At 42.8% G+C, this 19,754-nt stretch overlaps 1 protein-coding gene across 3 annotated transcripts in view; it reads left to right on the top strand.

The window, feature by feature from the left end:
- Nucleotides 1–19,754, top strand: part of PTPRB (protein tyrosine phosphatase receptor type B) — a 61,259-nt gene that overhangs the window by 10,069 nt on the left and 31,436 nt on the right. For 2 of the 3 annotated variants that reach the window (XM_083815109.1, XM_083815108.1), the window contains exons 3-8: nt 652–890; nt 6,123–6,399; nt 14,904–15,182; nt 15,546–15,803; nt 17,347–17,610; nt 19,111–19,380. In XM_083815109.1, the coding sequence (XP_083671235.1) occupies nt 652–890; nt 6,123–6,399; nt 14,904–15,182; nt 15,546–15,803; nt 17,347–17,610; nt 19,111–19,380 (1,587 nt within the window). Of the gene's footprint in view, nt 1–651; nt 891–5,793; nt 6,014–6,122; nt 6,400–14,903; nt 15,183–15,545; nt 15,804–17,346; nt 17,611–19,110; nt 19,381–19,754 lie in introns of those variants that run through there. The other variant, XM_083815110.1, reaches the window with a different exon arrangement.

Raw genomic sequence — 19,754 nt, 5'->3', positions numbered from 1 at the left:
GCGCTCTAATTGCAACTTTGGCGTTCTCTGAAGCATACGTGACTAAAAAAGCAAACCCGCAGTTACATTTGCAGACACTTTAGTTCACTGATACCATTGTTAGCTGAACCTTGGGAAGGGTGCAGTCAGGGGTTAGCGTGGTGTCTGCATGGGACAGACCTGAAATGCAAGAGAATGTCCATGTGGGCACAAGGAACTTCATTACCTCAAATAAAGCCATAATTTGAACTTACACCAACAAGAGGCAGATGAGAATCTGTCCCCTGTCCTTAAACCCTGGACTTTTTATTGGCCATGTAAAGCTGAAATTGTGTGCTGTTTGGTAAAACTCACGTAAGTGAAAAAGCTATGAGTGAAAACATCATGCTGCTAATGACAAAACACAGCCTTTCTCTTCGCTTTGGAACCAGTGACGGACCGCTTTTAAAATGAATGGTGTGAATGTTCAGGATATTTATTCTTCTATACTTTTGTTTTGCACAAAATTTGATGTTGACACAAAATAATATTTGTACTGAAAGTAAGAAACTCCAGAGCTGACAGGTGCACTTAAACTACTTAGAAGCCATTTCAACCACATTTATAGGCATGTAAAGAACTGGTTATAAAAATGCAGAGCTGATTTTAATCACTTTCCTTCATTTATCGTAGATCTCCAAGATACAGACACTTCTGTACGGAGTACTACAGCCACATCCTCCCCTTTAAGCACTGTTACCTCTAGGCCTGAAAATCTGCCGGAGAGTAGCACGGAGATGTTCACCAGAACTGTGACTGAACACTTCAGTAAAAAATTAATTGAAAACCTCTACTTTGATTTCAAGTCTGCAGTAACAGAGAAAGCCTGGATCCCAACAACTACTCCTCAATACCCTAGCACTACGGAGGAGGTAAGGCAGAGGAATTATTGATTGATTTTTATTAAGCCTGCTCCACTCTGTGGAGCCTGATAGCTATTACAGGTGGATGCTTCATAGACTGAAAAAAAAAAAAAAAAGAAAGAAAGAAAAACAGCTGCAGGACTGAGCTTTGTTCTTTATTCTGATGGGATTCTTTGTTCATGCTGATAGTCCCCTTTGCTAGAAATACAGCTGCAGAAAAAATCTTCCCCTTCCGTACAGCACAATCGTGGTGTGCACAATGCACTGGGAAAATCTCTGAGCTCCAGGGAAAAGGCTCAGGATACGTGAGGAGCAATGGGAAGCTCATGGATGTAGCAGGAGACGCGGGAGCTGAGGTATCTGTTCTCAGTGACAGCCTCTGCCGTTGGTTTGTTGCGTGACGTGAGGGTCTAGCTCTAAGTATGCTGTAAGAAACAGTACGCTTTATGAACTCCTTTAGGATAGCTGAGCCCTAAAATTACACACATGGCTTATAGACCAAAGCAAGTAAAAAGGGAATGTTTTAACTTGCATCACGAGGAACCCTGGCCTTGACCCTGGTCAGCTTATTTACTGACCGATGGACAGAGGGGAGGACACACAGCTGCTTCTGGATCTATGTTCCTGAGTCCAACCACAGACAGCCCTGGCAGAGTAGGTGAATGGGTGCCAGCTCCATCCATAGAAGAAGCTAAGTGTGGGCATACAGTACCTCCAGGCTTCTGTTTTGTGTGGGCGAGGCACAATTAAGTAATTTGAGAACAAATCTGGTATAATCATTGGCAAAACGTCCCCAGGCGGTTAGACCTAAAGCACTGAGGAGATTATTGGCCACTTTATTGATATCGACACTTGGGTGTTAGAGCTAAAAATCCCATATTTCCCTGTAGCTTCTTGTCCGGGAGACCACACTGCACTCGATGTACTGGGGTAGGCAAACGTTTCAGTTATTAGTTTGGGTGTCAGTGTTACCGTGGATGAGACTAAGAAATATGTTCTGTGTTTAGGAGGGCTGTGGGACAGAGCAGTCTTCAACAGGAGCTCATTCTTCAACGTATCCTGATTATTCTAAGGAAATCCTGTACATTTTGGTTCAAACAGTGTCACTAGAGACTGCTTCAGACAGGGGGAAAGAAGTAGTGTTACCCAGGACTATGCTGGCCGAAATTACTAACTTGAACATTTATGGTCCCTGTCACAGCTATTTTGGTGCTGCCCACAAGGGACTGAGCTGATGATGGGTGCACTGCACCCAATTCCACAGCTGGTTCTTTTAAAATACCATTATTTTGGGTTGGTACAGGCAGGCTGAGCTAATTTCTCCATGCCCTCTGCTCATATACAAACCTCCTGCACAGAATATCTGTCTCCTCCAAATGGAAATATCCTGTAGAATATTTTATTTCCCAAAGTGCCTCCAGCACTCCTACTGAAGTCCCGCTGCTGCTGGAGAAGAGGCACTGTTTGTATTGAAGCTATCACCTCCTATGTTCCTACCCCAGCTCATCTCCTCGTTCACATGATATGCACTGAGCAGGTTGCTTAGGTCAAAACTTCAAAACCAGATTGCTGATGATAAGCATGCTAGGCATCACCATTAAAATAAATAAATAAACAAATAAATAAAAATCACAAGTATCTGTCACTTGGAGTCTCCAGCCAGGTCTGGACATTTGAATCTAGATACTCTATCAGATACTCTGACATACAAACTGAAACGTTTTTGGCCTCCGTCTTTCAGCTTCCTTGTCCTTAGAGTGGAATTAAAAACATCTTTGTCAAGCTAGCAGAGATGTTTAAAAGATTAATCGGAGTTAATGTGATACTTTGAAAACAGGTAGACTGATAAGGGCTGTTAGGAAGACAATTCTTCCCGTGAACTGTGTCTGCCCCAGGCCAGGTCCTCTTGTTTGTAGAACTAAAGCCTTGAAGTTATTTGGCTGTGAGCATACTAGTTCTGAGGGGACAATGGTGACACTTCAATCAAACAAAATGTTTGGTTTAGAGCAGCCTTGGATTTCAAGTAAAACTGCAGCTTGCACTTTCAAGCCGTGACAAAAGCTATGCAAAGCCCATTTCCTCTTGATTAGAGAGGCAGAGAGAGAGGTTGGTGTTAAAAAAAAAAAAAAAAAAAACTCAGGAAACCTTGGGAAAGTGTCTGAAAGAGACTTTGGAGCCTGCTATTAGAGACATGTCCGGCCACTCCCAAAGCTCACTTCCACTTCTTTTTTTTTTTTTTTCTTTTTCTTATTCTTTTTTTTTTTTTAATTAGTTTCTTGGCTTACCACACAGATCAGTAAGTGTTACAGGCTGCAAGACTGTTGATTTGCTAAAAACCCATTTATTCAATACCAGTCTGGAAATAATTACTCATATTATGTTGGCTATTCTATATACATATATTGCCACCAGTGAATGATGGATCCCTCCTGTTCTGTTCCAGTACTGGCATAGACGTCTGTGGCAGACATTACACTTAGAGCAGTCTTGTAGCGGATAATGTACAGAAGGAAGTCTCAAACCATGTAAAAATGAATTTTCTTACTAATACAGCTATAGCAGGGTAGTTTTAAAGATTTTATGATAGCAAGAATAAGGGTAATAAAGTAGGAACTTCGAAATTATGGGCAATGGTGAGAAGTAGCAACATAGCTTTTCTCCGCGCATTATCTTATGTCAGCTGGAGAAGACAGACAGACATTTCCAAGAATCTTTAAATTTCATTTTTGATAGGTTAAATTTATTTTCTGAATTCTATAAGTATGCACGGACTTCATTTTTTTCTTTCACATATTACATCTACTTAACTAATTTACACCTATATGTCTGAGTTATATATTTCAAGTTATGGATATGCTTTAAAAAGTCCCTACAAAGCAAGCTCCAACTTTCCAAGAAAATGCAGCTTGCTCTGAATATTGTCATTTTCAGAGAGGGGTCTGAAGTGATCCAAACATCCCAATAAGCCTTCATATTTTCTATTCTCCAGTGCTGGGAAAGTGTTGATATAGTTTATGCCATTAGGTCCCTAAAGCACAATTGTCTAAAGATGATTTTATGCTGCAAAAATCTTTCACTTTAAGCTGATTACAAGACACTTTTATAGTTTTAGTACCAGTTAACATCCAATACACACACCTTGTGTTTTCTGTCAACAGAATTTTTACCACTGTAATACCTCTTAGAGGCACAGTCACTCCTTTTGTCTGAAGTATGTAAAACATTTCTTCCAGGGGAGATCTAGTCCTGCAATGGGCTTGACAATGATATAATAGTCAATATATATTTATAACATCAAGTAACATTATTGATCCTAAAGTTATCGGTCTTCCCAAGCCTTTGCAGCGTAAAGCACAGCACTCTCTGTGCCAGGTCCCTAGGACAAGGCATGAAACTCCAGAGAGCAATGAAGCTTTCCGCAGGTCCAAGTCACCACCCGAGGGTGCTGAGACCTCTGGTTTCTGAACGGAAGAATAAGAGCTAAGCATTTTCAGATATTTATATTTTGTTTGACAGATTAAGGGCCCCCCAAATCCTACAGTAGCAGTTCCCCTGAAAGGCAGACTAACGTTTCTAAATGCTAGCACCTTTTCTCCCTAAATATCAAAATGGGGCAAGACTGAAACAGGGATGGTACTGAATTTGCTTGAGATGCTGCTTTTAGATGCTGTGTGCATCTTGCAGTACAGAAAGATGCAGAAAAGTGCCACTCCCATGTGAAGAAAGTAAATGATGAATTCCTCCCCCTTTATGCAGCCACAAATTTATTTGGTAGTTGCTAGGTGATCGCTTATCTGAGTATCTGATGGTCTGAAACAATTTTAGCTGTGTTTCTTCTCCATCACCCCAACCTGCATACACATGCATATGAGCTTTAAAAGGCAGAAAACTTAAGTAAAAGGAAATGGGTGTGCATGACAGAAATGGAGAGCTGTGCCGCAGCTAGAGCTGAATTTGAAATTGCGCGCAGCTTGTTGTGTGCTGTCTAAAAACAGGGATTTTTTTTTCCTTTCGCTGGTGTGTAATTTTAGCATGGGAGTTATTCCGGGGAATTGTTTCAAGGACAGAAGTTGATGCAGAGCAAAACAAAAAGCTTGGCCATTGATACACGAGCTACTCCTCTGCTGTGCGTAGGCGGCAGCTCGGTGGCGAGATCTGCCAGGGTGCTCCTGGCCTGACGGCTGTGGTCAGGGTGTCACAGGGACAGGGTGAGGACAGAGGCCTCGGTGGTCCATAGCAAACCCCACACGCCCCTCAGGCTGCCAGGTTGTCCCGCAAAAAGACGCTGAGAGGGACGTTCAGAGACGGCTGAAGTCAAAAGGAGACAGGGCGGGCGTGAGGAGAAGGGGGTGTGAGGCGAGGGGCGTGTGAGGTGAGGTGGGCACGAGGCAAGGTGCGAGGTGCGAAATGGCGGCCGCCCTGCGTGAGGGGGCGAGGGGCCCGGAGCCCCCCGGGGGGGATCAGAAGAGAGAGAGGAAGCGTCGAGGAAGGAAGGGAGGTGTGGAGGGAGAGGGGGCCGAAAGGAAAGCCGGGGGCGAGCAGCCGAGGGCCGGGAGGAAGGAGGGACCGAGGGGCGGCCGCGGGGGTGGCGCCCAGGGAAGGAGGGCGACCCTCGCCCCCCGGGGACCCGGGGTCCGGGGGTCGCGGCTCGTCCCCGCACCGTGCCGCGGGGCGCCGCCCCCGCCCGCCTCAACCCCCCCCCCGCTCCCACCCCCGCTTCGGGCGGCGAGGAAATCGCCTTTTGATTGCGGAAGCCCGCCGAGAGGGCTCCGGCGGAGTCAGCCCGGGTCAGAATGGCAGCGTGGGAAGCGGCGGCCGCCTCCCCCGCCTCCTCCGCCCCCCGCTCCTCCTCAGCCGCCGCCGGCCGGCCGCCGGGCAGCCCCCGCGCACCCCCCGGCCGCCGCCCCCCGGCGCAGGCAGGCGGGCGGGCGGGCAGGGAGCGAGGCGCCCGGGGCGTCCCGCAGCGCATGCAGCAAGCGGGCGGCCCGGCGGAGGGGGCGCCCCCGGGACCCCGCCGGGCGCGCTCGGCTTCTCGCCCCCCTCCCCGCGAGGGCTTGGGCGGGTGAAGGAGGGCGGCGATGCTGAGCCATGGAGCGGGGCTCGCCCTGTGCGTGGCGCTGGCCCTGAGCGAGGTGAGCGGCGGGGGGCAGCGCTCGGCGGGGGGGGCAGCGCTCGGCGGGGCGGCTTCTCGCAGCGCCTCCCCGCGCTCCTCTTCTCCATTCTCCCCTCTTCTCCCCGCAGGCCGCGCTGGGGGAGGCGGCGGGGTGCAGCGCCAACCTGACGGTGCGGCTCGTCGCCGGGCACGGCGCCTGGCTGCGCTGGCGAGCCGCGGCCCCCGCCTGCAACTTCAGCGTGACGGGGCGCTCCGAGGACGGGCAGCCCGCCGGCTGCCAGCCCGCCCGCACCGCCAACGGCTCCTACGGCTGCGCCCTGCGGGGCCTGGAGGCCGGGACGTGGTACCACCTCCGCATCCAGCCGCTCTCCGGCGGGGAGCCCACCGACGTGTCCCTGCAGACAGGTAGGGGCGAGCGGCGAGGACGGCTCTGGGGGGGTGTGGGGGGGGTCTCGACGCCGCTGCCGGGAGTGGGCGCTGCCAAAAGGTAACGCGGCAGGCTCGGGAGTGTCCCTGCTGCTCCTGCGTCCCTCAAGCTGCCGTCCAGCAGAGTAATGCTTTGAGATAATGCTTTCACGTCCTGTGCCCTCATCCAAGCCTGTTGGCTTCGCAGCTTCCCAGGTGACAGCGTGTTTGCTGCGCTTAAATGCAGCCTGTTTCCTGACAGGTAGATCCCGCTCAAGGATAACTTACCGCTTCGTTCTGTCCTAGACCGTTTTAGTCTAGAAGTAAGAGTCCAAAAGTAAGGCTGAAACTTCTTGCATGTGCATTGGCTTCGAGTACAGCCACTGAGGTGTTGTGACGGACAGCGGTGTGCAGAGCGCTCGCAGTGTTGGACCCGTGAGCGGCTGTAGAAATGTTCCAGCGGCCTGCCGGGGCCCAGGGAAGCCCCCTGTATGCGGGCGTGCTTGTGCGTGGATGTGAACAACCCAACTTTCAAAGCAGTGAACTACATAGACCAACCAGCTGCAGAGACAGAAGAATGGGACTCTTTCTGTGTGTATTAGTGTTTTTTTAAAGATGATGAAAAATAATATCGTCCAACCTCTTACGGGTGGTTACACGAGACTCAAAACAGAGATGACTTAAGTAAGGTCAATCATTAAATGCCTACCTGGTTTGCTCCTTAAGTCTTAGAGAGGTATTGCAGTATTAGTATTGAAGATTACAGCAGCTAAATACTTAGTAGTTACCAGTTCAGATGCACCATTTATTGTCAGACCCTTTTCCCTGCAGTAGCCATACAAGTACAGTAAACAACCTCCATTAATTTGCTTTGGTAAGTTCAGAAAAAGTCTAGTGACAGATCTGCTGGTGCGATAGCTATATGTTAAGCTCAAGTTATGTCACTTGATAAAAACAAGTAATAGTTTCTATATGGTGATTTAAGTCCATATAATACATCATGCCAATTGTTTTCAATATTGACGACCTGTAATTTGAAAATTGAAAGAATAAATCAACCATTATCAGAGTGACAGGTATGAATCACCATCAGTACTGTGTATTAAAGTTATAATAATGAACACTTGAGATGAGGTAGAAGAGAAGATAGCACCTTAGACCACATTTTGATTTAATGCATGATCATTCAGACAGTAGTTTGTATATGCCATTTACAAACTATTGGTACATAGATTTTTGCAAGACTGTAAGATGATAAAAGTGAATGAAGCAACTACTGATTGGAGTCATGTTACGTAGCTAATGTCAGTGAAAAGACTGATTAAAGTACAAGCTGACATACTGCAAATTAGTTGACAATACTTGAAGTGTGGTTTGTGTTCCAGTTTTGGATAGCAGAGATTAGTCAAAGCAAGAAATAAGAATAGAGGAGCTTTGGAGGTTTGCTTCAAAGACAGCTCCCCAGATCGGTCTGTGGTTCCTCACTTTCCTTAATTCAGTTACATCTCTTGCATTGCTCGATAATATTTAAAATACACAATTAGCTCTGGAATATGACAATTTTATTTTTTTTCTAAACAATATATGGGGTTTGTTTTGCCTCTCAGCAACTGATGTTGTATTGTTGATTCCATGCATTTCGTTGCTGAATGCGGTCCAGTTCCATGTTTCTCTATATGTTTCCACTAGGGGCAGCATTTTAAACCATTTTTTTGGAAACTCTTCACCTGTTCCTTTGTAACATAGCGTCAATAGTTTTGCTTTATGATCTCCAGAAACTGAGTGTCTGTAGGTGTATGTTCCTGGAAACTATCTGGTGAATACGGAAGTATGAACAATATTTTCAGACATATTGTAAACAGAATTTCCACTGATTGGATGGTAGCGGAACTGAGTTATCATGAGCCATCTAAAAATACGATGTCTGACCTTGCTACTTGGTGAGATTCCCTTCCTGAGCAGTATGTCTTAAGAAAGATGGGATAAGCTGTCCTTTCGAGGTGCCCTATTTTTTCCACTGCTTGGGAAAGGAGCCTAGGTTAGACTAGGCACCTGAGGTTTAGATGGTTGAAGTTAAGTGAGAGGAATCCTATCTCACATTTACTTTTGCAAAATGAGCTTTTGATCATCTGTATTGCCTTGACACAATAAATCTACACAAAGAATTTCATATATTCACATTTCATTCAGAAGCTTTAACATTTTCCTCATATTCAATCCCATTAAAATTTTCATGTACTTATGTCTGTTGGAAGTTCAGTTTTTCATCACATTTCTTATATAAAGTGCTGGAGCATCTAAACCCATAAAATCCAAAATATTTTGTCAAATTTTGAGCGTGATCTGTTCTGATTAAGGACTTATGGTGAAAGCAATGAATAATGCATATGAACATGCATACTGCATAGTTGCTGTTACAATGTAAATATTTGGAGAGAACCAAATCCTTAGCTAAATTTGGCCTTTTGTGTCTTTAATTTTACATTGTTCTGCATTGTCATAACTATGATTTTGTCTGTGCTATGTACAAGTTTGATATTCTAATAGAGTGGGTGCACAGCTTGCCAGACTCCATAAACTCTTACATAATACCTTAGCGAATCTTTGAGTAGAGAAGCAGCTTCTGTTTAATATATGGATGCATATATCTGAAAACTAATAATGCAGGAATAGTAATGCAGTAAACCATGCTAGTCCACCAAGATGGAGTCTGTTACATCTATTTACTCAAGAAATTTTGACCTACAAATTACCAATATAAAATGTTGAATATTTAATCCTCTCAAGAAGACCTAAAATTGATCCTCAAAAATGATGGCAAATGCAATCACATACGCATTGTATAAGCCAGGAATATACAGACATGCAATGTTGGTGGTGCTATTTTGGTAGAATAGGAAATGAAGAAAAGGCTGATAATGCCATTTATCACCTCTGAGCTACAGTTAGATTTTCCACTGGAAACCTGAGATGACAGATGTTAGTGGGCACAAGTCTGGATATTTAATTTATTTCAGGTTAATATTTGCCATTCGTTATGCTTTTAGTATGTGTATTTATATGTATATATACAATCTATATAATATATATCTATAAAATCATGTAACTAGTCAACGTGCTTGACATCAGAACAACACATACACCTGTTGATCCTTTCTTGTTGTCTCTTTTTTGATCTCAGTAACATTTTCTGTGACTAAGAGCTACTACTGTATGACAAAAAAAGGTGGACTTGTGTCTTTCTTGATTTCAGAGAAAACACTTTTAAGTCTTCAATTTTCCAAATGTTGGTGCGTCAGCATCACTATATTTCAGTAGTGTATTTTCAGTGAAGGATTAGATATTTTAATGTAAATTTCCAGTTAAAAACAGTAGCGTATGAACAGATTCTAATTTACTGGTAAATTTATGAATTTCAATTTCAGAATTTGAAATTCAGAAGTAAAACTGGTCTTGAGAGCCATGGAAAAACATCTTGAGAATTCCCCTGGTTTCAAATAAATCTTCTAAAATAGGCTTAAAAGTATGATTTTCGACATCGTTTTCTAGGAAAGCGTTGCAATGATATTTTTTGTTACTGCATGATCCAACCTACCTGCATTGAGAGAACTAACAGATAAATAAGAAGTTTTTACCAGAAAAAAGTGTTAAGTATTTGAATGAAAAGAGGTTAACAGTTCTACCATCTAAGACACAGACTGGCAGAGCATTTTTCCATTGCACCATGCAACTGTAAGTGCCAGAAGCGTGGTTTGGCCATGTGTTTGCTCCTGTAAATTTCAAATTGTTCGGGATAAATCTGATTTATTAGCCATCTGTAAGAACAACTACTGTGACGTGGCACCAACTATAGTCTGTATAATCCTATAATCCATAATCATGTAATAATTATGATCGTCTCAAATGCAGAGTATAAAAAGAAAATAAATGATAATGTAGGTTGTTCTAAAGATTTTCTGTTGTATATCGTCCCAATGAAATGGGTATTTGTACTTAAAAACTGTGAAATCAAACCTTTTAACTTAATTTTCAGAAGAGTCCTTGTGAAGTAGGCCATGTTTACTGTTTTACGAAAAGGGAAAATGAAGAAAAAACAAATGATTTGGTAGGAGGAGAGCTGAGGCTGAAGTCAGGAATTCCCGGTCCTCAGTCCTGAGCACTTACCTCATTTTTTTTTTTCTACTGCCTAAGGCAGGGGTGTTTCTGTGCTTACAGACTGTATTTGGGGGGACTGTATGAAACTGTATATCGTTTCTATAGAATACATTTATAGCACCTGTGCATACAAAGCAGATTCTCCCAAAAGTCAAAATGAAGATGCAGTATAATTAAAGCAACATGAAGCCTTCTGGAAGAGAAGACTGGGAGACATCAATTCATACGGTATCAAATGGTATATAAATATCTTAGAAAATATTTTATTTCTGTGATATATCAGTATTGTATTGTTGCCAGCAGAGACTTGTATAACAATGTAAATGGCTTTTTAAGTGTTTGTTTCCATCCAGGGCTCTTTCAGCCCAGGCACTTCCCAATCTCATTGTTCCTTTGTTCTAACGGATGTACAGAGCACTGAGTGTTTTGTTTTCTGGACCAGATAGATTAGATAAAGTCTGAATTTCTGAACTTCACCTTCCAGGCACGCAATACTTTCTTTGCTTAATGCACCTTGGAAGACAGATTGCCTAGGATAGTATAAGCACTTCCAAAGACGTAGGAGGTGTCTTCTTTTGTGGAATTTGACAAATAATGTGGATTACAACGTTGATTACTTTTGCAGGACAAATGAACAGTCAACCTTATTCTAACTTTGTCCGAGAGAGAGTTGAACTTGACAGTTATCATGACCGTTCGCTGGGTATTAGTCAAATTAAAACTGTTTCAGCTGTCTGTGCATCTGACCATATATAGTGCTGAAATTCACTTCTGACTGACAAAGTTTGACCTTTTCTGGTTAGAACAATTGCCTTCAAGGCACAAGTTTATACCCCTGCTATTCACTTTTGCCAGCATAATAGCCTTCAGTGACTTAGTATATGTTATAGGTGGAGCTGGTACTCAAGCCCATTGTTAAGATTTCCTGATGCTTTTCATTAAAACCTCCTGTTTCAATTGCTGTAACTCGGTAAAGTTTTAACTATCTGGCCTGAAGTTTGACGTGCTTGGTCTTTGACTTCAGTTTTATTTATTTATTTATTTGTTTATTTATTTATTTTCCAGTTTTAAGCAAAAGTAGCTTGGCCTTAAAGAAAGAGGTCAAGAAAAGAAGAGAGTTACTCTTCTTCATTGATTTTATTAATTTAATTGTCATCATTTTTAAATTTTTTTTTTTAAGAGCACCAGAGTCTTTGTGGTCCAAAGGAGGAATCTGGATTTAATCGGAAAACTAGGTTCAAGGGAGGGCAGTATTTTACCCCTGAAATTCCTGCTATAACTTCTTGACAGAGTGTACCACCAAAACCTGGCACTAGTATATTCTCAGCACAGTTTTGTAGGAAGGAATCACACCGTTGGAGAAGAACAGTTTACAAGGCTCCTAGCCCCATGATTCCCCTATCACTGTGTTCCTGGGGCTGACTGCGATCTCGTACTCTTCCATCTGCCTCGTTCAGGGAACAGCACAGCAGTGATTGCATTGGAAAAACAGTCTTACTGTTCTGTGTTTAACGCACTGCTGACATGGAGACCTCACTTACCAGCCTGAATCACGGGATCACAGAATAGTTGAGGTTGGAAGGGACCTCTGGAGGTCATCTGGTCCAACCCCCCACACTCAAGCAGGTCCGCTTAAAGCAAGTAGCCCAGTACTATGTCCAGGTGGCTTTTGAAAATCTCCAATCAAGGAGACTCCACAGTTTCTGTAGGCAACATGTTCCAGTGCTCATTCACCCACACAGTACAGAAGTGCTTCCTGATGTTTAGATGGAACCTTCTGTGCTCCAGTTTTTGCCCATGCCTCTTGTCCTGGCACAGGGCACCATTGAAAAGAGCCTGGCTCCATCTTCTTTCCACACTCCCTTCAAGTATTTATAGATATTGATAAGGTCCACCCTAAGCTTCCTTTTCTCCAGGCTGAACAGGCCCAGCTCTCAGCCTCTCCTCATAGGAGAGGTGCTCCAGGCCCTTAATTGTCTTGGTGGCCCTGCGTTGGACTCTCTGCAGTAAGTCCATGTCTCTGCTGTACTGGGAAGCCCAGAAGTGGACACAGTACTCCAGGTGCAGCCTCACCAACACTGAGAAGAACAGAAGGATCACCTCTCTTGACCTGCTGGCACTACTTTTCCTAACGCAGCCAGGAATACCATTAACCTTCTTAGTGACAAGGGCACATTGCTCATTCATTGCTGGTTCAACTCGGTGTCCACCAGGACCCCCAGGTCCTTTCCTGCAAAGCCTCTTTCCAGCTGGGTGGCCCCCAGCATGTACTGGGGTTGTTGCTCCCCAGGTGCAGGTCTCTGCACTTCTCCTTATTGAACTTCATGAGATTCTTGTTAGCCCACCTCTCCAGTCTGTCGAGGTCACTCTGGATGGCAGCACAAACCTCCAGTGAATCAGCCGCTCCACCTAGTTTTGTGTAATCCACTAATTTTTGAGGATGCACTCTACCCCATCATACAGATGATTAATGAAGATGTTAAACAGGTCTGGACCCAGTATTGACCCCTGGGGTACTCCGTTTATCACTGGTCTTCAACTAGGCTTTGCATCACTGACCACAGCCCTCTGGGCCCAGCCATTCACCTCACCGCTCATCCATCCCATACTTCAGCAGTTTCTTTGTAAGGATCTTATGGGGAACAGTGGCAAGGCCTTACTGAAGCCCAGGAAGACAATATCTGCTGCTCTCCCCTCATCCATCAGGCTGGTCATGTCGTCATAGAAGCTTATCAGGTTGGTCAAGTATGACTTCCCCTTCGTGAATCCATGCTGACTGCTTCTGATGATTTTCTACTTCTTTGTGTGCCTGGAAATGGTTTCCAGGATTAGCTGTTCCATCCCCTTCCCAGGGATTGAGGTGAGGCTAACCAGCCTCTAGTTCCCCAAGTCTTCCTTCTTGCCCTTCTTCACTGCATTCCAGGAACCTCCTGGACTGCCTATGCCCTGCTGTGCTGGCCCTCCAACAGATATCAGTGGTTGAAGTCCCTCGGAGGACTAGGGCTTGTGAACATTAGGCTGCTCCTGTCTGTCTGTAGAGGGCTTCATCTGCTCAGTCTTCCTGGTCAGGTGGCCTGTGGCAGACCCCCACTATGAAGTGGTGTCCTGTCCTCCCTTTAATCCTCTGTCAGCTCCTCATACCGCCCCAGCCTGTCTTTCCTAAAGAGCGTGTATCCCTCTGTGACAACACTCCAGGCACAGGAGCCATCCCACCACGTCTCCGTGATCCCAGTAAGATCACAGCCCTGCAACTGTATGCGCATCTCTGACTGATCTTGTTTCTTCCGCATGCTGCATGCGTTAGTGTACGTGACGTTAGTGTTTGGGAGATTTCTGTTTGATGCTAAGCACAAATAGCCAAGAGCATACTCATGTGGAAGCCAAATTCAGCTAAGTTGTTGAGAACCTTTTACTTTCTAGCTTGTGCATACTTTATTTTCTGCTTTGAGTTGTTTAAAGGTATCTTTTTAATATGCAGTTGTTTAACATAAATGTCAATGCCTTAATACATTAATGTTTAATACATTTATTTTCATTTGCATGAAGTTTTGTGGGTGATGAAATACATGTGGAGAGTACAAATAACCACAGTCTTTTCTTTTGGTCATCTTTTGTTTGCCATTTCTTTAGAGTGTATGATATTTTGCAGGTCATTTTACTTGAGAGCTACTTACTAAACACTATAATGAACACAAAGAGTTTCTCAGATAAATAGCTTTAATTAAGTTATTAAATTGTTTTTAAATTATTTCCTAAAAGCTTGCCCAATGTACTGTTTGTTTGTTTTTTAATTTATATGAACGATACTCCACCAGAAGAGAAGCATACTTAATCTGTTTGAAGTGGTTGAAGTTAATATGAAAAACAAGGATTTGTGGCACTTGAAACTGTGTAAATGCTCATGCCCATTAGTGATAAAGTATTCAGTGTGAGTGCTAGGAAACGAAAGCCACTAGTAGCATTGTATCTATAAAGCTATGTTTCACTGAGGCGTTGAGTGTAATTTTTTTTTTCATGTTTTATGTTTCTTATTAGTCATTATTGTTTTACTATCATCAGATTCCCAAGGTCACAATTTACATCCACAACTGCAAGTGCTTTTCTGTAGGGGCATGTGTATGTATGTACACATATGCGCAAGTAACGTTGCTGAACTCTGCAGGAGTCTCGTGAAGGCAGATTTCACTGATATGATGTTTAGAAATGGAAAAGACTTTTTGAAAAACAATGACAGTATGATGATGAAAAGGGAGAGTTTTAGAAGTTTTTGTAACCCTATGTAAAGCTTTCAGTCCCGATGCAAGAAATATTGGTTTGTTTTCTGTCCTTTTTTTTTTTTTTAACTACAGATCCCTTACCGCCATCTCATTTTGAAATTAATAAGGAGAAAACTACATTGACAAGCTTACAAGTTCAATGGGACCGTTCATCAGGAAAGGTGGACTTATACAATCTAGTATTATTTGATCACAATAATACAAAGATACAAGAAGTCTCTGTACCAGGAAGATCTTCAAAAATGGAAAGCACTTTCACCAGTCTAATCCCTGGGAGTAAATACAATATTGTCCTCACTGCAGTTGCTGGAAATAAAAGCACCCCAGAACTTCACATAAGTGGATCTACTGGTAAGACTTCTTTGACTGTAGTTCATCTAAGTAAAACCACTTAAAGTATTTTGCAGTTCTGCACTTTGAAACTAGCAAATATGTATTTCTTCTTCCTTGAAATATATATATGTATATATATAAGTATGTATTTATTGCCAACAGGTATAAACAAAGCATGGCTGACTAACATAGAGAGTCATTTGCTAAGAATGGAGGAATGTTTTTATGACTTATTTGGCCATAGATCTGAGGTTAGGTTTTCACTAACCCTAAAGAAACTCAACATATTTGAAAAGTAAATCTGTGCAAAGTTGCTGAAATTGTGGAGATAACCCCTAGGCCTTAAGCATGTGTTTTTGTTTTTTGTTTTTATTCCAACAGTGCCATCCCCTGTGAAGAATATTCAGGTCAATGTCAAGACAGACACTATTCATGTTTCATGGTCTCCTGGCTCTGGGCATGTGGATCTATACAGGCTGGTGTTACTGGATAATCAAGTTCCAGTTCATGAGATTCACCAAGAAGATCCTCTGACTTCTTACACTTTTTCTGGACTTACAGCAGGGCACTTGTATAACCTCTCTGTCATAACCCAGGCTGCAGGATTGGAGAGCACCAGTTTCCAAATAGTTAGGACAGGTATGATTTCACAATTTGTCACAACAGAACAAGAAGTCAAGGCTATAATCTAGCAATATTACAAGACATACTTAATGATAAATGGATCACGTTCCAAATGTATCTTCCCAAGTCAGTGTCTGACTTACCCTTGGCAGGTGTTTCTCTCAAAGGCTGTGGAGGGAGTTACAGACACTGTGAGCTAACTTAGCTACCTAGGTTATCATTAAAGCAAAGTTAGCTGCTAAATTAGCTTTTAAGGTGACTGCAGCTAACTTAGCTGCACTGCTTAGTGTAGGCAGCTCCATCAAGCATTTAAAATTGATTAACAATTTGAGCCCAACCCACTGGTATCACAAGTGAAATTTGGTGTCTGTGAAATAGATCCATGTGATTGCTGTATCAACTCCCTTAGTGAATTGAGACAGTATGTAGTCTGTTATTTCACAGTATTGAAGAGGGTTTAACTCTATGATTCTTATGATTCTTTTTTTATTTTTTTTCCCAGGACAGACTTTTTTCTCTTGGTTGCAAAATAGCTGCACTTCTGAAAAGGAAGTGGAAGAAAATGTAGAGCAGGTTAAGGAATTTAAAATTGAATGCCTTTTTTTTTTCCTCCACAGAGAAGTATCAATTCACAGAACCAGAGTTTTAGAGATCAATTTTTTTTCAGAATGGAGTTCTGTGGTCATAGGGTGAAAGGTAGGATGACGTCCTACTAGAGCCCAAAAAGACACATGTAAGCACAACCAGGGTCATGTCTCTGCTTTTTTAATTTCTGGGAAACTGTAGGCCCAGTTTCTTTCAGAAATCTCACCACATATCCATAATTTAATATAAAGTGAACGATACTACAATGTCTGGGACACAGAGATGGGTGCTGTTGTCACCTGGTAGAAGTTGTTCTGGGTGTTATACCCTTATTTCACTTTATTTCTTCAGAATTTTTTATTTCTTCTTCTTGTGGGGTGCAAAAAAATAAATCTCACTAGTTTTCTCAATATAAAAGCATTCCATCTGGTTTCTGGCATGACACTCCATTTCAATACTTGGAGTGCCCCTAGCCTGAAAATGAAGATGTTAAGAGGTGGCTATACTTTTCTGTTGATGGAGGGTTGGATTAAATGAGTTTTAATCCAATCCCACCTAGACCGATGTAAATTAGGCAGAGCTTCAATGATGCTATAGTGTTGAGTAAAATCTGTGCAGACATCTCCATTCTTAGGAGCATGTGCCTTGTTCGGTTTACAGTCAAAACAACTAGTGCGAGTACAGATGTGGCTCACGGGTTTTCTATTCTGTGAATTGAGAGTGGGCAGCATAACAGGTGCCACTTCTGGGGTAGATTACTTTAAGCAGGGCTGAGGTCAGTTGCACTGTGCTCAGGCTTTGCCCTTTTCACCATTGATATGCAGTCATTCATACTCCATCTCATATAACAAAAAGCAAAACTTACTGTTTAACTTATTTAAAAGCAAAACTGACTATTGCAGTTTGGAAGCAGTAGGTCTCACATGTTCTTTTGTTGAAGTATTTTATTCTCTTTCTTACTATCTTTTTTTAGCCCCAGCTGAAGTCTTAGATTTGACAGTGACTAATGATGACAGCTTGGATACATTAAAAGTTAAATGGAGAAGACCTTCAGGAAACCTCGATTTCTATAATATCACTCTGTCTCATCTTGGATCAGTTAAAGAAGTCAAAACTTTACAGCCAGTGGTCACAGACACTCATTTTGACAAGCTAACTCCAGGACGTCTTTATCAGGTTACTGCCCGCACAATCAGTGGTGAACTGTTTACTGATAAGATGGCAACTGGCAGGACATGTAAGTCTTCTGCTTCAGTAAGAACATTTTAACCAATGCTATTTTTGCCAACACTGGCCTTGTAGAAAATCATTGCAGGAGACAAAGTGATTTGGACTCCAGGCAAAATAAGATAAAGAGCACAGTATCGTTCCGGGAGTACCCCTTCCTGACTGTCTGGCAACAGTTAATCTGGCAGTCAAAAGCAGTTACAGCATAGTTTGGGAGCAGGAAGCAATAATGCATTTTGGGACCATATAGTTGGGTGAGTCTGTCACAAAAGTGTTCTATGCTATTCCACTTCTGACAAACTTCATCTTGAATTCAGCTCAGCATAGTGTATAAAATGAGTTATGTTATGGGGAAGTCTGTATGTAGTCAAATTGTTAATGGAGTTTTAAATATTTTTGCAACTTCTAATAGTATTATCCCTTGTTCTAGACACAAATCTACAAATAAGAAAAGATTAGGTCTCATCTTTCTTTACTAAGGAAGGCATGTGGAAGTCTGGGTAAAGCTGGGTTATGATTTATTTATCTTCTTTCTGAAGTATAATTTCCTCTCAGGCAACTCTTGTATGAGTTCTCAACTTGAAAAATCCTGGTATAATTCTCTCACAGCATTACTGGCCACGGAGACATTTCATCTTCTCCACACCAGCTTAACCCAGGTAGAATTTAGATGGGAGAAATATAAAAGTAGTTGAAAAATATGTACATAAATCGTTAATAAACTCAGAGCCAACAAATACCAATTGTGTGTTTGTATGAGAGAGAGAGTATTTATTTTAGAGAATATTTATAATTTCAACTTAACCCACATGAAAGGCAGGAACATCCTCGGCATATCTAGCTGCTACCCTCAGTGCAGTATCATGTGGCTGGAAGATGCATGAAAAGCCATAAAGCCATTCAAGTCCAGTAAGTACAAAGCAGGACCAGTTTTATGTGTGTTGGTTTTGATTGCCTAGCTCTACCATTAAAGACCTTTAAGATTACCTTTTCCTTTTGAAGGGACAGCTTCAGGTCCTCACTTTGAACTCAGTGCCTTGCATGTGGAAGGGACTAGGACATACAAGGCCTTTGTGGAAGAAGCTGTCAGGCTTTGTGTTTCTGTTGTTGAGACCACAATTTGGCCCACAGCGACTGAAGTTTTGGCCTTAGCTTTGAAAAATTCATTGACAATTTCTAAATGAACTTAATCAACTCCAGAAAACAGCTGGGAAGCTAACTGAAACATGCAGGACGCATCCCGGAGGTGCATGGGGGAGATTTTCCCTACCCTAAGAAGGGTTCCCTATTTCTGATGTCAGAAACCAACAGTGAAAAAGTGAGTGATTGGTGTGTGGAGAAGAGTAAAATCATCTTCAAAATGAACAACTACAAGGTACCTGATGGTGCTTTAACTGATGCAACTTCTTCTACAATAGCTATGCTGTGAGGCAGGTTTTGCCAGTGTCCAGTTAAGTCTTGCCAGAAATACCCCTCTTCAAAATTACTCTCACAATCTCTTTTATTTCAGTTCCCCAGAAGGTTTCTGAGCTGAAAGCCGGTGGTGGTGGCTGGCTGAGGTCTCTGCGAGTGAACTGGCTGCCCCCTGCGGGAGACTGGGAGAGGTACCGCCTGCTCCTCTGGAACCACTCTGCCCTGGTGCTCAACACCACCCTAGAAAAGGAGGCGACAGAGCACCTCATCCAAGACGTGGGCCTCATTCCAGGCAGGCAGTACGAAGTGGAGGTCATTGTAGAGAGTGGCGATTTGCAAAGCAAGGCTAGCTGCACGGGGAGAACAGGTGGGCATGCTCACCAGCAAGTATGAAAATACAAAACTTGGCTCTGTGGACAATCAGAAAGAAATAGCACTTGGAAATCTACAAATAATTTCATTTTTAATACGTTAAAAAGAGCTCCCTTGTAAGCATCAGAAATAGTTATTTTAGCAGTTCTGCGAAAACTTTCAGGGGTTATTTTCGTGATAAATATCTTGATGAAAGTTTTGGGAATTACATCACTGTTCTGTCATGGCTGAGGCAAAACATTAGGTGTACAAAATTTTACTGTTAAATGTTGTAGCTGGTTGCAGGTACCCTATATTGTTCTTTAAACAGGGCAATATAGAGCTTCCTGAGTTGTTCACCAGTATGTTCAGTGGCAAACTGGTTTCCTT

The sequence above is a fragment of the Anser anser genome, assembly GCF_964211835.1.
Source record: "Anser anser genome assembly, chromosome: 1".
Classification (NCBI taxonomy): Eukaryota; Metazoa; Chordata; class Aves; order Anseriformes; family Anatidae; genus Anser; species Anser anser.
The sequence above is the reverse complement of the archived record's forward strand: the minus strand, read 5'-3'. Positions and strand labels throughout refer to the sequence as shown.